The 22,814-nt window shown below is 41.0% G+C and overlaps 2 protein-coding genes across 4 annotated transcripts in view; one reads left to right on the plus strand and one right to left on the minus strand.

Annotated features, from left to right (window-relative positions):
* The window catches only part of cacna2d3a (calcium channel, voltage-dependent, alpha 2/delta subunit 3a), a 409,741-nt gene that overhangs the window by 325,467 nt on the left and 61,460 nt on the right, over nt 1-22,814 (plus strand). For 2 of the 3 annotated variants that reach the window (XR_008396432.1, XM_053680196.1), the window contains exon 27: nt 11,524-11,629. The exons of the other annotated variant lie outside the window; for it this stretch is intronic. Coding sequence is in view for 1 of the 2 variants with exons in the window: in XM_053680196.1 (XP_053536171.1) it covers nt 11,524-11,629 (106 nt within the window). In the remaining variant the exon portion in view is untranslated. The remainder of the gene's footprint in view (nt 1-11,523; nt 11,630-22,814) is intronic. 3 annotated transcript variants of the gene reach the window in all.
* On the minus strand, nt 1,525-13,282 carry LOC108265795 (leucine-rich repeat and transmembrane domain-containing protein 1). Its single transcript, XM_017468487.3, has 3 exons — nt 12,809-13,282; nt 9,778-10,374; nt 1,525-2,417 (listed from the first exon to the last, which is right to left on the minus strand). Exons 1-3 carry the CDS (start codon nt 12,813-12,815, stop codon nt 1,972-1,974), a joined length of 1,050 nt encoding a protein of 349 aa, XP_017323976.1. The 5' UTR covers nt 12,816-13,282; the 3' UTR covers nt 1,525-1,971.

Here is a 22,814-nt window from a genome sequence, read left to right on the forward strand (position 1 = left end):
TACGTGTGTATATCAGTCCGTCCAGAATTTAGCAATTTTGTAATCACAGAAATTAACACAAATTCAAGCAAAATATTCAGAGGACCTTGCAATTTTTTATAATTATCCCAGAGTTACTGCAGATTTGGGCCAAGACATGTCATGTGACATCATCACAATGCCCATTCAGCCAAAGCTCTTCTATTCACATGCGTCAAAAATGAGTACTGTTAAAAGGTATCATTTTCCAACATCACTGCGAAAGCCAGTGCAAAACAATTCTGTGCAATTGCAATTTCACCAATTCAAGTAGTTTTCCACAAAAAAGCACTAAAAACTCTGTAAATTGCTTAACAAATTTTGAAAAAAGCCACAGCAAAATCAAGTGTTTTTGGTCACAACACTCACAAAAAACTCAGCAAAATCCTGTACAGTCTTGTATAATAATAATAATAATAATAATAATAATAATAATAATAATAATAATGATGATATTATTATTATTATTATTATTATTATTATTATTATTATTATTATTATTATTATAGCAGTGATCCTATTTCCTTAATGCTTAACATGGTTAGAGACACTTGGACTCCTTATATTCTTAGATTTGTGCTTTTGATCTGTAATCTTAAAATGAAACCATAGGTTTTCAGTAGGGTTTAAATTTGGAGAATGGTCACTGTTATGTGCCCCGACCATTTCTACCAAATACTGATGTTATGTGCCATGACCTGTTCATTTGAATGTATGTTTGATGCCAGTGTCTTGTTGAAAGATCTGTTTATGGTGGTGTCATAATTTCCTGGCAGATCCTGGTATGTTCTTCCCTTCAAAAAGACATGCATAGATAAGTAGTTTGATTTTGGTCTCATCCATCTACAACACACCATTCCAGTTGTAGTTCCAATGAATTTCTGATGCTCCATTTTGTAAAATGCTCTCAGGAAAGGCTCCTATCTTGCCACCAAATTTGAAGGTGGCATGTAATAGCTGATTTTGAAATGTGACAACCCGAAGAATAAAATAAACTATGAAATTCTGAAAATGTGATCTTCAGGTTCTTTTTTCTCTACTTTACCATCCTCCTCACTGTGTAGGTGAGCAATATGCAGCCAATTATTGGCAGATTTTCAACTGTTTAGGCCTTTTTTTTTCTTTTCTTTTTTTTTTCTTTCTTTTTTTTTTTTTTTTTTAAATTTTGCTGTGTTCTGTAGTTTTTCCCATGGTAATGGATGGCAAAGGTATTTTGCAACCTCATAACTATAAACCGGGGAATTCTGACATTAATAGAGTTCCTAGAGGGGGCAATTTAAATGTATTTTTTTAAAACAAATATTTTTGTATTACATTTTACACAGTGTATATATATATATATATATATATATATATATATATATATATATATATATATATATATATATATATATATATATATATAATGTTTATATGTTTATATAATTTTATTTATATTTTCTTTAAAATATAGTATTTTCTAAAAATACTATTATTAACAAAAAGACAAAAAGGAGATGAGCCTGATTATTGTCAGAGGTAGTTTCTTTCTCTATTTCTTTGAATGGAAGATTTGCATCATTTTGTAAAATGCTTATTTAACACACTCATTTTGTCCATTTTCATTAAGGATGCCAATATAATTTTCATTTTTGACTGTACTGTGGCTATACTGCATTATAGAACATGTCTCTTCTCTCCTGTTCAACTTGCCCTTTAGAGAGGACAATATACTGTATGGAATGAGTGAACAGTAGATGACAAAACAGAAATCAAGTTACCGTTTGTCCATCTGAGAAGATATCGCAATACTTGTGATAAATCCTATGAATGTAATAAAAGCCATCCAGATCCCTAAGCAGTATAACTCTATCTTAATATTTTAAGAGTTTGCTATGCAAAAGGGCTTGGTTATGTAATATCCCTGGGTGAGGTATGAGTATTATTGCATCTCTCTCTCTCTAATACTCTTTTTCATGCTATGGCATTTTCCAGCAGCTCTTTCTCCCTTTCCCTGTCTGTGTTCTCTCTCTCATCTTCCTGTTTCTTTAGCTCCCGCTGGTATTTAGCCATGATGGCAGCATAGGCACACCCGTACACAGCAGCAGCCAGCATCATGAGACACACAACTCCACACACTATGCCAGTGATGATCACTGTAGCTATGGCATGACGCAGGTTGATGGGTCGTGGTTTTGGCTTGGGTTCGCACTCAGGTTCCTGATCAAGTGGAGCATCCAGGCTTGGGTACGGGGCACCATGAAGCAATCGCTGCTGTCTCTCCATGTGCTGGATGTTGGCAAACAAGTAGCTATAACTGGTGCTCATGCAGGTGTGGAAGAGCTCATAGGGCACATGGCGGAGGTCACGGTTAAGCATAGCATGTGGCTCATGACACGGAACGCCATCCACCACCCCACCTGAAGGAGACAGGAAGATGTGAATAAAGATGCATTACATATTTTCAAAATTAATCTCTTCTGACCTAATCCTGATCAGAGTGAATTGTGTCCAGTATTAGTATTCATTGTAATTACAAACACATTCTTGGATGGATTGGTAGTGTTGGTTAATCTTATGAACGATTTCACCACATAGGCCTGCCCCATATGTGTTATCTTGTGCAGTACTAAAAAGAAATACTCATATGTATGGCTTTGTTAGAAAAATATAGTTGTGTGCAGAAGCCTGAGAATGATCACAGTTGTAAGCCAATGCACTCTTTTAAGAATTGAGACCATCTATTTATCAGTTTGTCAAACATGGCAGGTTTTGTTCATAGAAAAGCCTTACAAAGAAGACACAAATCCAAAGACACAGACATTCCATTTTATACTTGTTTCTAGAGGCGTGTCTTGTGGTAAGTGATATAAATAGATTTGAAGTGTGAAATTGTGTGTATGTGACAGCTGATTCACTGCTTGCCATTTGTAGCTGGTTTAAAATCTTACACAATCTTAACAGCATAATTCAATATTTAAGATACCTTAGTACTACACCACCACACTTGGTTTAATTTGGTTTCAATTGTGTGTGCAAATCAATATTTAATCAATAATTGTTGCCTTGCGCAGAAACAACACCATGAATTAAAAACACTACAGTGCAAAACAAGACAATTGATCCAATAATGACAGGAAATTAGTATAAAATGGTGGACAATAGAAACCACACATACAGTATAATTAAAACTTTGTGAGAACAGGAGCTATAGTCAAAATATATGCATAATATATACGGTCATAATTGTAAAGTGAAGCATGTGCAAAATGTGTGAACTGGACTGTGAAAACCAAAAATTGCCAGAACGGTCATAATTGCAAGCGAATTCAAAGCAAAATTATACAGAATAAAACATTATTCTCATCCTTCTTCATGTTTGCTTTGTTTCTAAACTTTTGGTATGTGCTATAATGGCATAATGAAATTTATATAATTATTTCATTGTTCTTAATGCAGTGGGAGTACCAACAAGATCTCATTCAGGAACTGTGCAGTTCTTGTTCAGGATAGTTCTGGAAACCTTTCATTTGTAATAGGATTATGGATTATATCTTGTAGCTCCATCTGGTCATTTGCACACAGCCTCCTCTTTGCTCGATCACTACAGTACCAAGACAAGCTGTTTCTCAATATTCAATTAAATGAACAGCAACAGGCCTGTGATGCTCTGATGATTGCGCTTGTCTATTTTCCGCCCTCTGAGAAGAGAAATTTTGCTCAGGGCAGGGTTTGCTTGATTTATCTTGATTGGGTAAATCAGCCTTTTAGCCTTTGTCATTCTTCTGTATTTGCCAGAAATTTAACAAATTGACAGAAAGAAAAAAGAATTCAAATCAAATATTAGAAAGGCAAATCAGGAAGGGTAGATATGAAGGAGGGTCGATTATTTGCACTGAGACATTGATAAAGACATAAGGGAAGAATGTTCCCTTTTGAAAATAGGATACATGAATTCAGAAAAGGGATCAACCTTGGATCAACCTTTACAATATACAGCATAGCACTTATATATATCTATATCTATATCTATATCTATCTATCTATCTATCTATCTATCTATCTATCTATCTATATATATATATATATATATATATATATATATATATATATATATATAACACAAAAGCACACACACACACACGCAAAAGTCTTCAGGTTGGAGTTGTTTTTTTTTTTTTTTTAGATAGTTTCATGGTTACATTGCAAGGTGCATGTCTTTTTATATCTTATTAGCTTTAATAAAGAGGAAAAAGAGAAGCTGTTGGGGGAATGACAGTTTATATTTATAATGTAAGTGATAACTTGTTTTGTGGACGCTCCACAGCATTCAACTGAACTATAAAAGACTACGTCCTAAGCAATATATTCATCGGGATTTGAGGCGCAGTCTTGCTGTCCCATCCTCTCGTAACATCTATGTCCCTATCTGTCGACGTAAGACCAACAAACTGCTCCATACTGGTGTTGATCACAGTAATTTAATATCAGTTCCCCGTGTGGAGATTAAACCACTGTCTCCGCTTCAGAGCCTGGCTTATGCCACTTTATTCAATGCGCGGTCTGTGAATAACAAAGCGCTGCTTTTATCGGATTTTCTTACAGATAAAAAGCTGGACTTGTTATTTTTAACTGAAACCTGGCATAAAGAAAATGATGGGCTCCTGTTCAGCCAGATCACTCCAGCGGGCTTTGGAGTTTTAGATCGCCCGAGGCTATCTGGCAGAGGCGGAGGCATTATTGTGGTTTACAACCTGAAGTTCAACACAAGCTCTGTGTCTGTTCTCCAGTTTTCATCATTTGAATGCCTGGTCTTGAATATTTCCGCTCCTGTATCTACTATCATCGCTACTGTCTATAAACCACCTAAGGCTAAGGCGCATGTAGCTTTTATGTCAGCGTTTGCAGACTTCCTATCGATGTTGAGTATGAAGTTTGACAGAATTCTAATTGTGGGAGATTTTAACATTCATGTGGACCGGAGTGACTCTGTAGCGGCTAAGGAATTTCTGTCTCTAATTGATTGTTTTAACTTCACACAGTTTGTAACTGACCCTACTCATAACAAGGGTCATACGCTGGGTCTTGTGATTGCAAATGGCTCATTTGTATTGCAGTTTTCGTCTATTGACATTGGACTGTCTGATCATTCATCTGTCTTTTTTAACCTCAAACTGTATCATTCAAGTGAGCCTACCATCCGAACAGTAACCTTCCGGAAGTGGAAGTCTATTGATCATACAGCTTTCTCCAATTCTTTGGTTTCCATCCTAAGCGATCTTCATCCCTCATCACTGGAGGAGAAAGTTCTGCAGCTAAATTCCACTCTTGCTGCTAATCTTGACACTTTTGCTCCTCTAAGGTCATGTAAGGTCACATTCTCCCGCTCTGCTCCCTGGTATAATGACGATCTGCGCTCTAGAAAGGCTGTATGTCAGAAAATGGAGCGAAAATGGTGCCTTACTGGACTGAATGTCTACTATCAAGCGTGGAAGGATCTTCTGGGGGATTATCGTGCACTAATGGAGACTGAAAGATCCTCTTACTTCTCTCAGACTATTGTAAACAATCAAAATAATCCCAGACACTTGTTCCAAACCATAAACAGATTCAAGTTAATGCTGTTACCACTTTGCCTGTTTCTCAGCAGCTCTGTGTTCTTTTCTACAGTTTTATAATTCTAAGATTGTCAATGTTTGCAAAGAAATTTCTGTTAACCCTGACTGCGCCACTTCACTCCTTCGTCCATCTGGGTTCACTGGTGCTTCTTTCACTCATTTTTCACTGCTTAATTCTGAGGCTCTCACAAGGGAGGTATCCAGCATGAAATCTACCACTTGCTTACTGGATCCAATTCCTACGAATCTATTCAAATCGTGCTTCGCTGTGTGGTGCCCTACTATCCTCAGCATTATAAATAAATCACTGGAGACTGGGGTCGTTCCAGCAGTACTAAAGACTGCTGCTGTTACACTTGTACCAAAGAGAGAAAATGTTTCTGTGGGTGATTTTAACAATTTTCGTCCCATCTCAAATCTTCCGTTTTTGGCAAAAATACTTGAGCGTGTTGTTGCCTCTCAACTCTGCAATCATCTTAGAACCAATAACCTATTTGAACCCCTTCAGTCAGGTTTTCGTAAATTTCACAGCACTGAAACAGCGTTGGTCAAAGTTACCAATGACTTGTTGATGGCCTCTGATTCTGGAGCTACCTCACTTCTTATTCTTCTTGACCTTAGAGCCGCCTTCGATACTGTGGATCATGGTCTTTTACTTACCTGCCTTACTGACTGTTCCCAGTTTATTTCTATGTGTGGCTTTAGGTCTGACACTTGCTCGGTGCTCACTGGTATTCATCAGGGTTCAGTTCTAGGCCCTCTACTCTTCAATATTTATCTATCTCCACTTGGGCATCTGCTGCGATCACTTGGCCTCCATTATCACTTTTATGCTCACGATACCCAAATCTACATTCACTCTAAATCTGGTGAAAACATTGATGCTTGTTATCTTTCTGACTGTATTTCTGAGATAAAAACATGGATGAACAATAACTTTCTGTGCCTGAACAGCAGGAAAACTGAGGTTATGCTTATAGGTTTCCGTCATCAAATTCGCAAAGCGGCTCCACTGTCTCTGTTTGTTGATGGCTCTGTTTTAGAGACCCAAAGTAAGATGAGGAACCTTGGTGTAATTTTTGACACCAGCCTCAATTTTGTTTTTTTTGTTCAGGGTACTGTGAAGGCATCCTTTTTTCACCTCAGAAATATAGCCAGACTACGCCCAATGCTAAACTTATCTGTTGCTAAAAAGCTGATTAATTCATTTATTCTCACACGGCTGGATTACTGTAATGCTGTTTTAGCCGGAGTTTCTAAAACCGCAGTTAACAAACTGCCATATGTTCAGAACTCTGCCGCCCGGATCCTGACGGGAACCAGGAAATGTGACCATATTACTCCTGTTTTGAAGTCCTTACACTAGCTCCCGGTCAAGTTCCGTGTCGATTTCAAGATCATGATGTTGACATACAAGGCATTACATGGATTGGCTCTGCAATACTTATCTGGCTTATTAATCCTTTACACCCAAAATCGCAGACTGCGCTCCTCATAGTGTAATCTGTTAACTGTTCCACAAACACACCTAAAATCTATGGGTGACAGGACTTTTTCTGTCTATGCTCCTTCACTTTGGAACTCTCTTCCTCCTGAACTCAGGGAAGCCCAGACTTTTGGCATTTTTAAAGCTCTTCTCAAGAGACACTTTTTAAAACTTGCATTCGACTGCTGATGTCTTTTTAGGTTGTTTTATAATTATTTTTTATTATTAATGTTGTTGTTTTTTTCTTATTAACTTTTATTTGTTTTATTTTTCTGTGGACTGTGATTTTATGTACAGCGCTTTGAGAAGCTGCTTTAAAGGTGCTTTATAAAATAAAGTTGTTTATTATTATTATTATTATTATTATTATTATTATTATTATTATTATTATAAAATTGATCAAATGTATGTTCCATTCTTTAATGAATGATAATATTGTAATCATTGGCAAATTGCTGTGGTATAAGAGGAGTAAAACACGTCAGGGACGTGATGTTATTGGAAGTAACACAACTATTTGTGTTGGGTCTCATCACACCACTCATTTTTTATTATTTCCCTATAATAGTATGCCACAATGTGCTTTATTTGATTAGTTTTAAAGGTCAAATACTAAACGTGTGTGTGTGTGTGTGTGTGTGTGTGTGTCTGTGTCTGTGTCTGAGTGTATGTGTACACGTCCATGTGTCTGTGTGTTTTGACAACAATAGGAACAGCTGGTCTCATATATCTTTAGACAAAGATATTTGTATCAGTGCTTATTTCTGTCTCTGTGATTAGAGAGCCTATTTAGCTGTGTTAATCCTCATGGCCTGTCACCCTTCCTGAGCATTTTAACCTTACGTCATCATGCCCCCTTCTCTCTATCAGACAGCTTGTTTCACCATCAATAATACATATCACTCTGCTTTCATACACAGCATGAGCCACACATATACTCAGTCACAGTAACTGTCAGTAGTTTTAAATTAAATTAAATTAAAATAAGCCCAACTATGTATCAGAAATTTTCCTGAATCAGGTTTCTGTGACATTCGGTTCAATATTGTTTTAGTTGAAAGATTCTGAGACTAATTCATGTTCTGTGTTTGAAATATGTATTCTTTATTTTATATTTGAGACGGAATGAATCAAGATTTGGTACAGTTGATCTTTATATGATCCTAAGCTCTGGATACCATATGTGCAGAATTTTGCACCTTCTGTTTGTGTGAGATTTCTCTGGCTCCATCCGACATCCAAAACAGTGCCAACAGGTGGATTGATGAATCTAAACTGCCCGTAGGTGTGAATGAGTGTGTGAATGTGAGTGTGCATGGTGTTTTAAGCCATGTAGAAAAAGGATGCTCATGAGGAGTTCACCTTCTTTTGGGAGCATGTCTACATTGCAGATTCCACAACTTTACTGTTTGGCAAGGAAAGAATGCAGAAATTATACACATTAATGATACTTTTAGGTACGGTGCTGTGAAGGAGTATTTGACCCATCCTGATTTCGTCTGTTTTTGTGTACATCATACTAAATTGTTTCAGAAGTTAAAACAAAATCTAAGATAAAACAAAGGCAACCTGAATAAATACAAAATAGTTTTTAAATGATAATGTTGTTTATTGAAGCAAAAAAATAAATAAATCTAATACCAACCAGGCCTGTATGAAAATGTATTTGCCCCCTGTAGTTACTAATTCCCCAACCTTCCCAGATGTGCCCGATCGTCTAATATTCCTCCAAGAGCACAGTAACTACTCATCCAGGAAGTGATAGAAGAGCCAAGGACAGCATCAAAGGAACTACAGGCCTCTCTTGCATCAATAAAGATTAATGACTCCACTATCAGAAAGACACTGGCCAAAAGTGGCATCCGTGGAAGTGTCGAGGCGAAAACCACTGCTGGCCCAGAAGAACATTAAGATGCATCTGAATTTTGCCAAAACACCCCTTGGTGATCCTCAAAACTTTTGGGAGAATATTTTGTGGATTGATGAGTCGAAAGTGAAACTGTTCAGAAGACAGGGGTCCCGTTACATCTAGTGTAAACTAAGCACAGAATTCCACAAAAAGAACATCATACTTATGGTCAAGCATGGTGGTGGAAGTGTGATGTGTGGGGATGCTTTGCTGCTTCAGAGCCTGGACAACTTGCAATAATTGAGGGAAACATGAATTCTGCTCTCTACCAGAAAATCCTATAGGAGAACTGTAACTGGATTATGCAGCAAGACAATGATCCAAAGCATAGGAGTAAGTCCTAGTCCTAGACATAAGTGCAAGATTATCTCCAGTTATCGGAAGCATTTAGTTGCAGTTATAGCTGCAAAAGGTGGCACAAACATTTTAAGTTTAAGAGGGTAATTTGTTTTTCACATGGGTGATATATATATATATTCAATAAAAAATGTATTGTGTGTTTATTCAGGTTCCCTTTGTTTTATGTTGCATTTCATATGAAGACCTAAAACTATTTAGTATGAGATATACACAAAAAGAGAAATCAGATTTTTCATAGCAAATACCTTTTCACAGCACTGTATATGTATAGTAGCATTGATTATCAGGTAACAAATAAGATGATTCTCCTTTGCACTTTAAACATATGCTGAAATGTTGCTTCTGTAGCTGTAGCAATATAGCTGATGCAAGAATATGTATTACAATCTCCAGGCCTCAGTGCTTACCTTTATACATGAACATTTCCAACCATAGCTTTAGCCCTATTATGTGACAATCACACTTCCAGGGGTTACTTGTCAGGTGCAGCACCTGCAGGCTCCCAAGGGCATCCAGGTGAGTGCGATCCAGCTTGGTCAGCCGGTTATACTGCAATGAAAAGTGTGTTAGATGGTGAAAACTATCGGCTAGTGCTCCAGGCAGCCCTCCTATGTTGTTGTGAGACAGGTCCAAGTGGGTTAGATTGCGTATTGAGCCCAATAAACGGCGATCCACTTCCCGGATAGAGTTGTTGGCCAGGATGAGGGTCTTTAAGCTCCTAAGCCCTAGTAGGGCACTGGGAGAAACCATAGTGATGCTGTTGTTGGCCAGATCCAGAACTCGGAGATATGGTGTTTCCCGAAAAGCCATGGAACCGATGCCTCGGATATGGTTGTCCTGAAGATGTAGCTCCAGAGTGTCTGGATGGAGTTTATGCGGAATGTCATACAAGCCTCGTCCTCTGCAGTCCACCACCTTAGCATGACTGTCACACCAGCACTCCTTAGGGCAGGAGGAAACAGCCTGGACCAGTAACAAGGTGGACAGTGTGAGGAACAAACCTCCTAAGGGATAAAAATGGATATCCATTTAACATTTTAGTACTCTGATGTTGATTCTCTAAGTTTAATATACCACCATATACCATAACAGAATTCACACAATCATTTACATCATTGTGTTTTTGTTAATTGATCCCCATAAAAGGAGTTATCAAGTTGCTTACTGTAGTCTGAGTGTGGACCCAGAAAAAATAATATAGCAGGGCAGATCAGCGCAACATATAAAAAAACTTGCTGTAGTTCATCGACTCTAAACATGAACCACTATGGCTATTGTAGCAGATCCTCTGTTAGGGCTTATTCAGTCACATGCGTTTATGTAAATTATTTAGTTAAAGGAGCTAATCAGAGAATAGCTACAGGGCTAGAGACATTAGTTCAGACTTTCATATATTTTTACAGAAAGTGATGTCATAACATGGCTTTTTACAGTATCAACAGTAAACAAAGTAGCATTTATTAAATTTTAAATGAGTTGTACAACACATACTGTACCAGTATTTGCTTCGGGTTAATCAACATACAGACATATTAGCTTGTTAAATCTATAACACTGATTAAACAGTTCGCTGTTTTTAGGAAATAAATACATCACTCTTATCACTAATGTTAGCTGGAAAGATTGTTGCTAATAAAAGATGAACATGGAAGCATATGGTTTATTCCTGCTTTATAGCTTGAACACTCTGAGGTCGAAAATGACATGTTTCCCACTTTTGAGTTAAGTCGAATGCAGCATAAACCATACTTCTTTGATCAAAATGACCTGTCTTATAGGTTTAGACTTGCCAAACTGTTTTCTCCAAAAATGTCAAAAGAAGTAGTAAAGCAATGACACTATTTACACTATTTATATTCCTACCTACTAATAATTGATGATAGAGATAACATACATTGGTTATTTTAAAATACATGTTATGATTTTATTACTATGAAATCAAATAGATCAATGGAACATCCATCACTAACTATAAGTTAAACTATAGGCTATGCATGATAACAGTTGTGTTTTTTGGTTGAGAATGAAGGCATTAGTATAAGGTCAAGAGATGAAAAAAAGAAGTGAAAACAACAACAAAATTTTCCTACTGTCACATGCATGTGTTGCTGGCTCTTTAAAATATTTTTCTCACATACATGTTTTATTTATAGCACGCTATGAAAGTGCACCGCGGGTCAAAGCACTACTACTACACATAAGAAGCACAGTAGAACATCAAATGTACCCAGATAAAGTTACAGCAAAGATGACTCAAAGGTCAGTGCTAATCTCACACATTTAAAGAATCTGAATAAATACACAGTAAGTCAGTGTTTAGTAGGCAGTGTCTTAAGACAAATGTTCTGTATGTATTACATTGCTTCAAAATTTCATTGTTGCTTTGAGAAGAATTTTATAGGATTGTAATATTGGTAATAATAATAATAATAATAATAATAATTAGAAGAAGGGGAAGTTTGACACACAGTAAGATTGTGTCATGGCCTAAAGCCTACACTAATCTGTCAACTATTTTACATCCTGATCAGTCAGGTATAGATTGAATGCCAACATTCCCATGATACATAAGAGCAACAAGCAATATAAGCGTTTTAGAATATATGACTGGAATTGTTCATAGCTGATACTAAAAGTACTATACATTTGTACTCCCTCTGTTTTTAGTTCATTTGCTTTCTTGGTTGTGTTATATGCCTTGCATCTCATATGCACTCGACTCTAAAGGCTTGTTTCCTTGTATTTCTTTCTAAACTTTCTGTTTAAACCCAACCCTATTTTTGTGAACTTAAATTTGTTAATAATAAGATAACAATATGGAGAATGCTTAGATAATATCAATCATTGTCTTGGAATATGCTGGTAAAGGAACTAAATTTAGGACACAAACACTAAATTAAGTATGCATACACTTTCTCTCTTGTTGCCTTTGTCACACTGTATTTTGGCATAAAAAAGACAACCCTTTTTTTTTTATTTATTTATTTATTTATTTTTTTTAACCATACACTCTAATTAACCAGATAATGTGTGAAGCTGTTCTCAGCCTTCATTTTAGCGCCATCATTCCATATTTCAATGACAGATTGTGCAAGAAATGGCATATTCAGCATCAAAACACATTACTGTATGTAAAAACTCCCATTGCAGTTAGTCACAGCTTGATACATCTAATTATAGCTCTGCGCTCACATCCATGTGTTTGTCTTATGTTGCTTTAATACAAGAGTACTAGCACACTGAGTAAAACTCATATATGTATATGCATTAGAATGACTAAATTGAAACATTTTAGCCCATTTGGTTTTTGTCATATATCCCAAATCCACACTGTAATACATCCTCATCTGCTGCTTTGGTATTCCATATTGTTAAAATGACTGAAAATGAAATGTATGTTACTTGTGTTAAAGTCATGATGGTGCTTTTAGTTCTTACCTGTCATGGCTCCTAGACCACTCCTCCGCTTAGTGTGTCCAGGGTTAGTCCACTGTGTATGGCAAAGTGGAGGTACAGTATGAGAATGGAGATCTCTCTCTCTCTCTCTCTCTCTCTCTCTCTCTCTCTCTTTCTCTCTCGTTCTCTTCTTGTTTGTTTTGCTCTTTCCCTCCCTTTATGCTTTCTTCATTCACTCATCTATCACATCTATCACCACATACAACAGTACAGTTGCACAGTGCAGAGAGTGACGGTGAGTGTGCAATGGACAGCTGTGCTCCAAAAACACACTGGAAATGCAGCCAAGGCTTTTACATACTCACTGGATTAATCCTCTTCCCTACCCCCACTATACAGAATACCTTTACATTCCTTGTCTTTGTAATTCGTGTTTTCTTTATCATTGCTGTACATCCAATGTGTGCTTCCCACACAAACACAAAAATATCTTCATATTTGAACTGAGAATGGATATCTCTCTCTCTCTCTCTCTCTCACACACACACACACACACACACAGAGTCATGCTCACACAGATATTTCTGTCCAGCACTCTAGCTCCTATTAGCCATTACACTGCACGGATGTCAAATTCTGATGGCAAGCAGGGAACGGACAGAACATGCCTCCAGCATCACTTTCTCTTTTTCTGTATCTATCTTTACTTTGCACTCCTCTCTCTCTCTCTTTCTCTCTCTCTCTTTCTCTCTCATACATACACACACACACACATGCACACACGCAGCAATGCACACACTGAAATCATGCAAGCCTAAAGCAAAGCCGTGTGTACAGATATGTGCATTAACTTTTAAATATGCATGAGCACGTACAAATCCAACAAGAAAACAGCTCCAGCAGCAAGCATCCTATTTTATCATTATTATCCAGAAACATCAATCTTTCCTATAGACTGTAACAAATAGAGAATTTTTTGTTAAAAGCTACAAATAGAATGTTATTCCTAACAATCATAAGTACATTGGTACATTAGACTAATACACTGAGATAATGATTAATACTTTCAAAGGGAACTTTCCCTTTCAAAGGGAACTTCAACATTGCGTTTAGCATAATAGTATGGAAGCACCCTTGCACGCGCGACCGGTATCTGAAGCTTGTGTAAAATCATGCCTCTATTCATAGGCCTGCCATGATCAGGTGACGTGGCAATTAAGCACGTCACGTGATATATATATATGGCACCTATGAATCACACCGTCAGCCTTATTATCTTTAGCGAGACTGCATGTCATTTGTTTGTGTGACAAAAAGACGCTTAATTTCTCCTCTATATTTTTCTCTAAATCTCTAAACTTTTCTATCCCTTTTTAAAAGAAAAAAAAAGAGAAAGAAAGAATGAGCGAGAAAAAATTCAGAAAGCGTGTTATGCCTTGCTCCCGGTTCATCATGGGAGGAGATGGACACGTTTTCTGCGTGAAGTGTTTGGGCGTGGAGCATGTGACGGCAGCCCTCGAGGGGTCTGACTGTCAGCATTGTGAACATTTCACGATTAGGCAGCTCCGCTCGCGTCTCACTCTCTTCTCGTCTGAAGGGAGTTGGGTTTCAGAGCCTCGCGGATCTCTGGTCCTGGGGATCTCGTATGGATTTGGAAGAAGAGCCGGAGACGAGCACTGCACTATCTCCTGCTCTGTCTTCCGGGTCCAGCTCTCCGCCTGACTTTGGATCTCGTGTTGCAACTCCTCCTTCACCTATGGAAAGCCAAAACACCCTCGCTGACTCCGAGGAGTCGGTAGAGGGTACCATTGCACCAAAAACCAATAGCAACTTTCAAGCATATAAAGAGCTGCTTAAGTTGATCACTAGGGCAGTTGAAAAGTTGAATATAGACTGGCTCGGGGAAGAGGAAGTGGCTTGTAGCAGGCTGGATGAGCGCTTCCTCTCCAGTGACAATAAATATAAATCTCCCTCACACCACAGAAAACCATACACTAGCTGTGTTTATAACCCCTCGATGTCTGATTACTCAGCCATCATGGGGAGTGAGCAGCACGGCTATTTAGCGATGCCGAAGGTGGAGGAGGCGCTTGTGAGCCACCTCCCTCCATCAACGGCAGATAATGTAGGCAGGCCAACTTTACCTTCCTCGGCATGTAAGGCCACCTCGGTGTTGGTGGGCAAAGCCTATGCGGCAGTGGGGCTTTCTTGTGGGTCACTGCATACAATGGCAGTGTTACAGGCCTACCAAGCAGACCTGTTGAGTGAGATCGATACTGTGGAGGGAATTGGGCCCGAGGCAGTGGCAGAGATGCACCGCGCCACAGATTTATCCCTCCGGGCGACCAAACAAACGCCCCTTCATATCGGCCGTTCAATGGGTAGCTTGGTTGTGGCAGAGAGGCACCTATGGCTCAACCTCTCAGGGATGGGGGACAAAGATAAGGTCTCCTTTGGTGGTGTGGTTAATGCCATCGCCGACAGGTTTCACGAGGCAAAACAGCAAATGGCGGCATTCAGCCAGTTCCTTCCACGTCGTGTCGGGTTCGCCCGGGCATCCATGGGTGGACCCCAGCCCAGCGCTATTGCGAGGGCAGCACAGAAGGTGAGTGTGGCTACCCGCCTCCCCCTGCACAGAGCCAGCCACACCCACAGCCACAGCCTGCTAACAGGCCTGATCTAAGAATGATCATAAAAGCAATGCAGGCATATAAGGAACCTTCCTGATGGGCCATGGAGGGATGTATCAGGGGACATGAGGTTGCTAGGGCAGTTAGCCCCCAGTGCTACTGTAGGGCCTCTCCTAGCCAAGGCCATCCCAAGTTTTCAGTCTTCTCTGGTCAGCAAGTTGTCACAGGACAATGGAAATCTGATGCTTTCCCTCCAACAGAATGAGGAAAAGCTAACGTCACTGTAAGACCATCTGGCAGCGTGAAAACTACTGCCAAATGTGTCTCCATGGGTTCTGTCTACCATAGAAAAGGGTAACCAGGTCCAGTTCAGAGCTTGAACCCCCCCCCCCCCCCCCCCCAGTTCAGAGGTGTGCTCACCAAAGTTGTCAGCACAGAGCAGAGCCCAACGTTAGTGCAGGAAGTAAGTTCCCTTTTGGACACAGGGGCCATAGAACATGTACCCCATTCTCTAAGGGAGGGAGGTTTTTACAACCGTTCTTTCCTGGTCCGCAAAAAAGATGGGAGTATGCAGCCAATTTTAGATCTGCGTCCTCTGAACTGTACTCTTCGGACATACAGGTTCAAGATGCTGATGCTCAAACTTATTGTGCCACAGATTCAGTTTGAGGACTGGTTTGTGATGATAGATCTGAAAGATGCATATTTCCACATAGGAATATCTCCCAGTCACAGGAAGTTAATGAGGTTTGTGTTTGGAGACAACACATACCAATTTCGGGTTCTTCCCTTCGGTCTAGCTTTATCCCCTCACACCTTCACAAAGTGCATGGATGCTGCTCTAGCTCCCTTGCGACTCCAGGGCATCCATGTACAAAACTACCTGGATAACTGGTTAATTCTAGCATGATCCAGAGAACTGGCACTTCAACTTCAAGATGTTGTTCTCGCCCACATGAGGAGCTTGGGGCTTAGGTTGAACCTCAAGAAAAGTATGCTTTCTCCAGTGTAGAAGACAACTTTTCTAGGGGTTATATGGGATTACTACTACGATGAGAGCATTTCTATCCCCAACATGCCTAGGATCGATCCTATCAACTTTGAGCAAGATAAAGCTGTATCTGGTCATCAACTCCAGTCTCTATGAGAGACTGTTGGGCCTTATGGCAGCAGCAGCCAACATCATATCATTGGGCCTATTGCACATGAGACCGTTTCAGTGGTGGCTCAAAAGTCGTGGGTTTCTTCCGAAGATGAAACCTCTGAGAATAATCAGTGTCACGCAGTGATGCCTATGTGCTCTGAGTATTTGGAGGTGTCCCCAGTTTCTAGCCTTAGGCCTCATTCTAGGGGCATCTCCTTATTGCAAGACGGTAATGACAGATGTCTCCCTCACGGGTTGGGGTTCAGTCTTAGATGGTTGTCCAGCTCACTGTCTTTGGAGCGGCCCTTATCTGGAGTGGCATATAAATCGCCTAGAGATGCAGGCCGTATTCCTAGCACTGAAATTCTTTCTTCCTCAGTTGAGAGGTCACCATGTGTTAGTTGTGCCAGACAACATTGTGGTGGTCTCATATATCAACCACTAACTAATCCTTCTCTGGGCAGAGGGAAAGTTCTTGTCAGTAAGTGCAATGTACATTCCGGGCAGCCGGAATGTAGGGGCAGACATCTTGTCGAGGCAGGGGCTGAGGCCTCGGGGTTGGAGGCTCCATTCACAAGTGGTGGAGTCCATATGGCGGAGGTTCGGACAAGCAGAAGTGGATGTGTTCGTCTCCGAGGAGACAACACACTGCCCGCTGTGGTTTGCCCTCACTCCTCCTGCACTATTGGAGCTGGATGCCATGGTGCACACGTGGCCGAGGTCACGTCTATATACTTTCCCCCGATCACTCTGTTCCCACAAGTTCTGGTTGTGTCTGTAGATAAAGCATTAATCGTCGGAGACTTTAATATTCATTTTGATAACCTGGAAGACCCTCTAAGAATAGCGGTTGTGTCCATCTTAGATTCAGTAGGGATTAATCAGAACGTAATCGGGCCTACTCATAATGGTGGTCACACTCTTGACCTCATACTAACATACGGACTAAGTATAGAAAATATTATCATTTTTCCGCAGTCTGAAGTTGTCTCAGACCATTATCTTATCTCGTTCATAATACGTATTGATCATAATATTTCCACCTCGTCTCGCTACCGCGTAAAACGTACCTACACATCAGCTACTGCACCGAGCTTCATAAATAACCTCGCAGAAACATCAATTAGATTTGGATCACCGTCAGATCACACAGAACTCGATCAGGCGACTGAAAATATATATGCAAATCCATTGAATTATTCAATACTAGATCCCGTACCTACATGTTTGTTTAAACAGATTGGTCCAGGAGTAATTGAACCACTTCTAAATATAATCAATTCTTCCCTAAGCACTGGCTATGTACCTAAATCACTTAAATTAGCAGTTATTAAACCCTTGATTAAAAAACCTGATCTTGACCCGTCTCAATTGTCCAACTATAGACCAATATCAAATCTCCCCTTCATCTCTAAGATTTTAGAAAAGGTTGTAGCAAAGCAGTTATGCTCGTACTTAGATAGGAATAACATTCATGAAATGTATCAGTCAGGATTTAGACCTCATCATAGCACAGAGACAGCGTTAGTTAAAGTAGTAAATGACCTTCTACTGACTTACGATCAGGGTTGTGTCTCGCTGCTTGTGTTACTCGACCTTAGTGCAGCTTTTGATACTATAGATCACACTATTCTACTTGATAGATTAGAAAATGTTGTTGGTATTAAGGGAACAGTCCTCTCCTGGCTCAGGTCTTATCTGACCGATCGTTATCAGTTCGTAGATGTAAATGGTGAATTCTCCATGCGTACTGAGGTTACTTTTGGAGTTCCACAGGGTTCTGTTTTAGGCCCACTGCTCTTTACTTTATATATGCTACCCCTAGGTCAAATTATTCGTAAACATGGAATTAGCTTCCACTGTTATGCTGATGATACACAGTTGTATGTTTCAGCGAAGCCAGAGGACAGACAGAAGCTTAGTAAAGTTGAGGATTGTGTAAAGGACATTAGACATTGGATGTTAATTAACTTCCTTCTACTTAATTCTGATAAAACAGAAATACTTTTATTAGGCCCACGTGTAGCTAGAAGTATTCTTTCTGATCACATGGTTACTCTGGATGGTCTTTCTGTTTCACCATGTGCAGCAGTTAAAGACCTTGGAGTGATTATTGACTCCAGCCTATCATTTGACGCTCATGTAGATAATATTACTAGGATAGCCTTCTTTCATCTCAGAAATATTTCTAAAATAAGAAACATATTGTCACTACATGATGCGGAAATACTAGTTCATGTATTCGTCACCTCTAGATTAGATTACTGTAATGCCATACTGTCTGGATGTTCCAGTAGGAATATAAATAAGCTCCAATTAGTCCAGAATGCAGCTGCTAGAGTCCTAACTAGAACTAGAAGATACGACCATATCACACCGATATTATCAATACTGCATTGGCTCCCAGTAAAATCTCGCATTAATTATAAAATACTTTTATTAACCTATAAAGCACTAAATGGTCTCGCGCCACAATATCTAAGCGACCTTTTGGTTTTATATGATCCGCCACGCCTACTTAGATCAAAAGATGCAGGCTATCTGACGGTACCTCGAATAGTGAAGGCTACAGCAGGGGGAAGAGCTTTCTCTTATAGAGCCCCACAGTTATGGAACAGTCTTCCTATTAGTGTTCGGGACTCAGACACAGTCTCAGTGTTTAAGTCTAAGCTTAAAACATATTTGTTTACTCAAGCCTACCCTGACTAGATTCTGTTCTACTACTTCGCAGTCATAATTATCTTTTTTCTCCCTCTCTCCTTTCGCCGAGCCCCACACAAATTTATGGAGATACTAGAGATCCAGATCCTCTCTGCCTCTGGATGGAGCTCAAATCTTCTTTAATTCCAGACTGCTGGGACTACGGCTGCTCCTAACGCCATACAGACTTCATATAAATCCATAATGAACTTTTTCACAATATCTGTTGTTACCCAGATGAGGATGGGTTCCCTTCTGAGTCGGGTTCCTCTCAAGGTTTCTTCCTCTTAAAACATCTTAGGGAGTTTTTCCTTGCCACCGTCACCACTCAGTGGCTTGCTCAGTTGGGATAAATTCGCACCTTTAATATCTGTATACCATGTTGATATTTCTGTAAAGCTGCTTTGAGACAATGTCTATTGTAAAAAGCGCTATACAAATAAAATTGAATTGAATTGAATTGAAGTTCTAGCGAGAGTTCGCCAAGACCGTCTATGTCTGCTGCTAGTAGCACCTTATTGGCAAGCTCGAATGTGGTTCTCAGAGATAATATCCCTGCTTGACGGTACTCCTTGGGAGATTACCATCCGCACGGATCTACTGTCTCAAGCGGGAGGGGTGATTTATCTGCTGGCCCCGACATCTCTCAAGCGAGTGGGCGATCTACAAGCTCTATCTGTTGCCCCTTCCTGCCTTGTCTTTACCCCTGTATCCTAGGCCGGATTATATTCCTAAAGTGCCTACATCGGCTGCCCACCCTGTCGTGTTATAGGCTTTCTGCCCTCCTCTGTTCCTCACACCGGAACAAGAGAGGATGCACCTGCTGTGTCCAGTAAGGGCTCTCTGTACTTACGTCCACCGTTCCGACCAGTGGCGTAAGTCGAAGCAGCTGCTGGTTTGCTTTGGCAGCGATGGTAAAGGTGATGCTGTGTCAAAGCAGCGCATCTCTAATTGGATAGTGGAAGCAATCTCTATTGCTTATGAGTGGCGTGGTCTCGCTACGCCTCTGGGCATAAGGGCTCATTCCACTAAGGAATGAGCCCTTCCACCGCTCATTCCACCGGTATTCCACCGTTAAATTGTGGCCCCTGACAGAACTTCCAAGACCACAGAAAGGTCCCAGGAAGGTATGCGCGGCCTGCAGATGGGCCTCAGCCATCTGACACCATGCATGAAACTTGAAGTTAGAGGATGTTGCCCCACAGAGGCTCCACCAACAGGGGCATGGCTGGCCGAAATGGCAGCCATGTATAACCTGATTGTAGAAGGAGCCAACCCTGCTGAAAAAGGTCCTTGTAACAACTCCAGGACTGTAGCTATTGTGCAGTTCAATGGGTCTAGCTGACGTTCCTCACACCGCAAGACAAAAAGCTGCCACTTGAGCGCATACAATTTGATTGTGGATGGTGCTCTAGCGTTTAACATGGTCTCTACAACCTCAGTTGTGAGACCAGAATCTATGAGCTGGTGCCCTTCAGTGGCCAGACCCACAGTTTCCATAGTTCTGGCCGAGGGTGATAAATCAGCCCTCCGGCTTGAGACAGTAGATCCGTGCGGATGGGAATCTCCCAAAGAGTGCCGTCAAGCAGGGACATTATATGCAAGAACTATATTCGAGCTGGCCAATAAGGTGGAGTGGCATATCAAGACGTAGACGGTCTTGGCGAACTCTCGCTAGAACTTGTGGGAGCAGAGTGATCAGGGGGAAAGCATATAGACGTGACTTCGGCCACGTGTGCACCATGGCATCCAGCCCCAATGGTGCGGGAGGAGTCAGGGCGAACCACAGCGGGCAGTGTGTTGTCTCCTCGGAGGCGAACACATCCACTTTCGCTTGTCCGAATCTCCGCCATTTGGACTCCACTACTTGTGGATGGCTCTTCCAACCCCCGGGCCTCAGCCCCTGCCTTGACAGGATGTCTGCCCCTACATTCCGGCTGCCCAGAATGTACATTGCACTCACTGACAAGAACTTTCCCTCTGCCCAGAGAAGGATTAGTTGCGCCTGCATGAAGAGGGGGCGTGAACGTAACCCTCCCTGGTGGTTGATATATGAGACCACCCCTGTGTTGTCTGACACAACTAGCACATAGTGACCTCTCAACTGAGGAAGAAAGAATTTCAGTGCCAGGAATACGGCCCACATCTCTAGGCGATTCATATGCCACTCCAGATGAGGGCCGCTCCAAAGACCGTGAGCTGGACAGCCATTTAAGACTGCACCCCAGCCCGTGATGGATGCATCTGTCATTACCGTCTTGTGGTAAGGAGATGCCCCTAGAGTGTGACCCGAGGATAGAAACTGCAGGCACCTCCAAATACTCAGAGCACTTAGGCATCGCCACGTGACACTGATTACTCTCAGAGGTTTCATCCTCGGATGAAACCCCGACTTTTCAGCCACCACTGAAATGGTCTCGTGCAATAGGCCCAATGATATGACGTTGGCTGCTGCTGCCATAAGGCCCAACAGTCTCTCGTAGAGACTGGAGTTGATGCCCAGACCTAGCTTTATCTTGCTCAAAGTTGATAGGATCGATCCTACACGTGTTTTGTATAGAAACGCCCTCATCGTAGTAGAATCCCATATAACACCTAAAAAAGTTGTCCTCTGCACTGGAGAAAGCATACTTTTCTTGAGGTTCAACCTGAGTCCCAAACTCCTCATGTGGGCAAGAACAACATCTCGATGTTGAACCGCCTGTTCCCTGGATCATGCTAGCATTAACAAGTTGTCCAGGTAGTTTAGTACAAGGATGCCCTCGAGTTGCAAGGGAACCAGAACAGCATCCATGCACTTTTTGAGGGTGCAAGGGGATAAAGCTAGCCCGAGGGGAAGAACCCGAAATTGGTTTGTGTTGTCTCCAAACGCAAAACTCGGGAACTTCCTGTGACTGGGCGATATTCCTATGTAGAAATATGCATCTTTCAGATCTATCATCACAAACCAGTCCTTGGACTGAATCTGTGGCACGATAAGTTTGAGCGTCAGCATCTTGAACCTGTATGTCCAAAGAGTACAGCTCAGATGACGCAGATTTAAAATTGGCCGCATACTTCCAACTTTTTTGCAGAACAGGAAATAATGGCTGTAAAATCCTCCCTCCCTTAGGGAATGGGGTACAAATTCTATGGCCCCTTTGTCCAAAAGGGAACTTACTTCCTGCACTAACACTGGGCCAGTCTATATTCAACTTTTCAACTGCCCTAGTGATCACCTCAAGCAGCTCTTTATATGCTTGAGAGCTGCTGTCGGTTTTTGGTGCAATGGCACCCTCTACCAACTCCTTGGAGTCAGCGAGGGTGTTTTGGCTTTCCATAGGGGAAGGAGTCCCGACGCGAGCTCCAAAGTCAGGCGGAGTGCCGGACCCGGAAGACAGAGCAAGAGATAGAGCAGCGCTCGTCTCCGGCTCCTCTTCCAGATCCATACGAGAACCCCATGACCTTAGCCGGCTGACTGCCTCGGCAGCGGCCAGCCCAGATCCGCGAGGCTCTGAAACCCAACTCCGTTCAGACGAGAAGAGAGTGAGCCAAGAGCGTAGTTGCCTAATCATGAAATGTTCACAATGCTGAC

This window comes from Ictalurus punctatus, chromosome 5 (assembly GCF_001660625.3).
Source record: "Ictalurus punctatus breed USDA103 chromosome 5, Coco_2.0, whole genome shotgun sequence".
In the NCBI taxonomy this organism is placed as follows: Eukaryota; Metazoa; Chordata; class Actinopteri; order Siluriformes; family Ictaluridae; genus Ictalurus; species Ictalurus punctatus.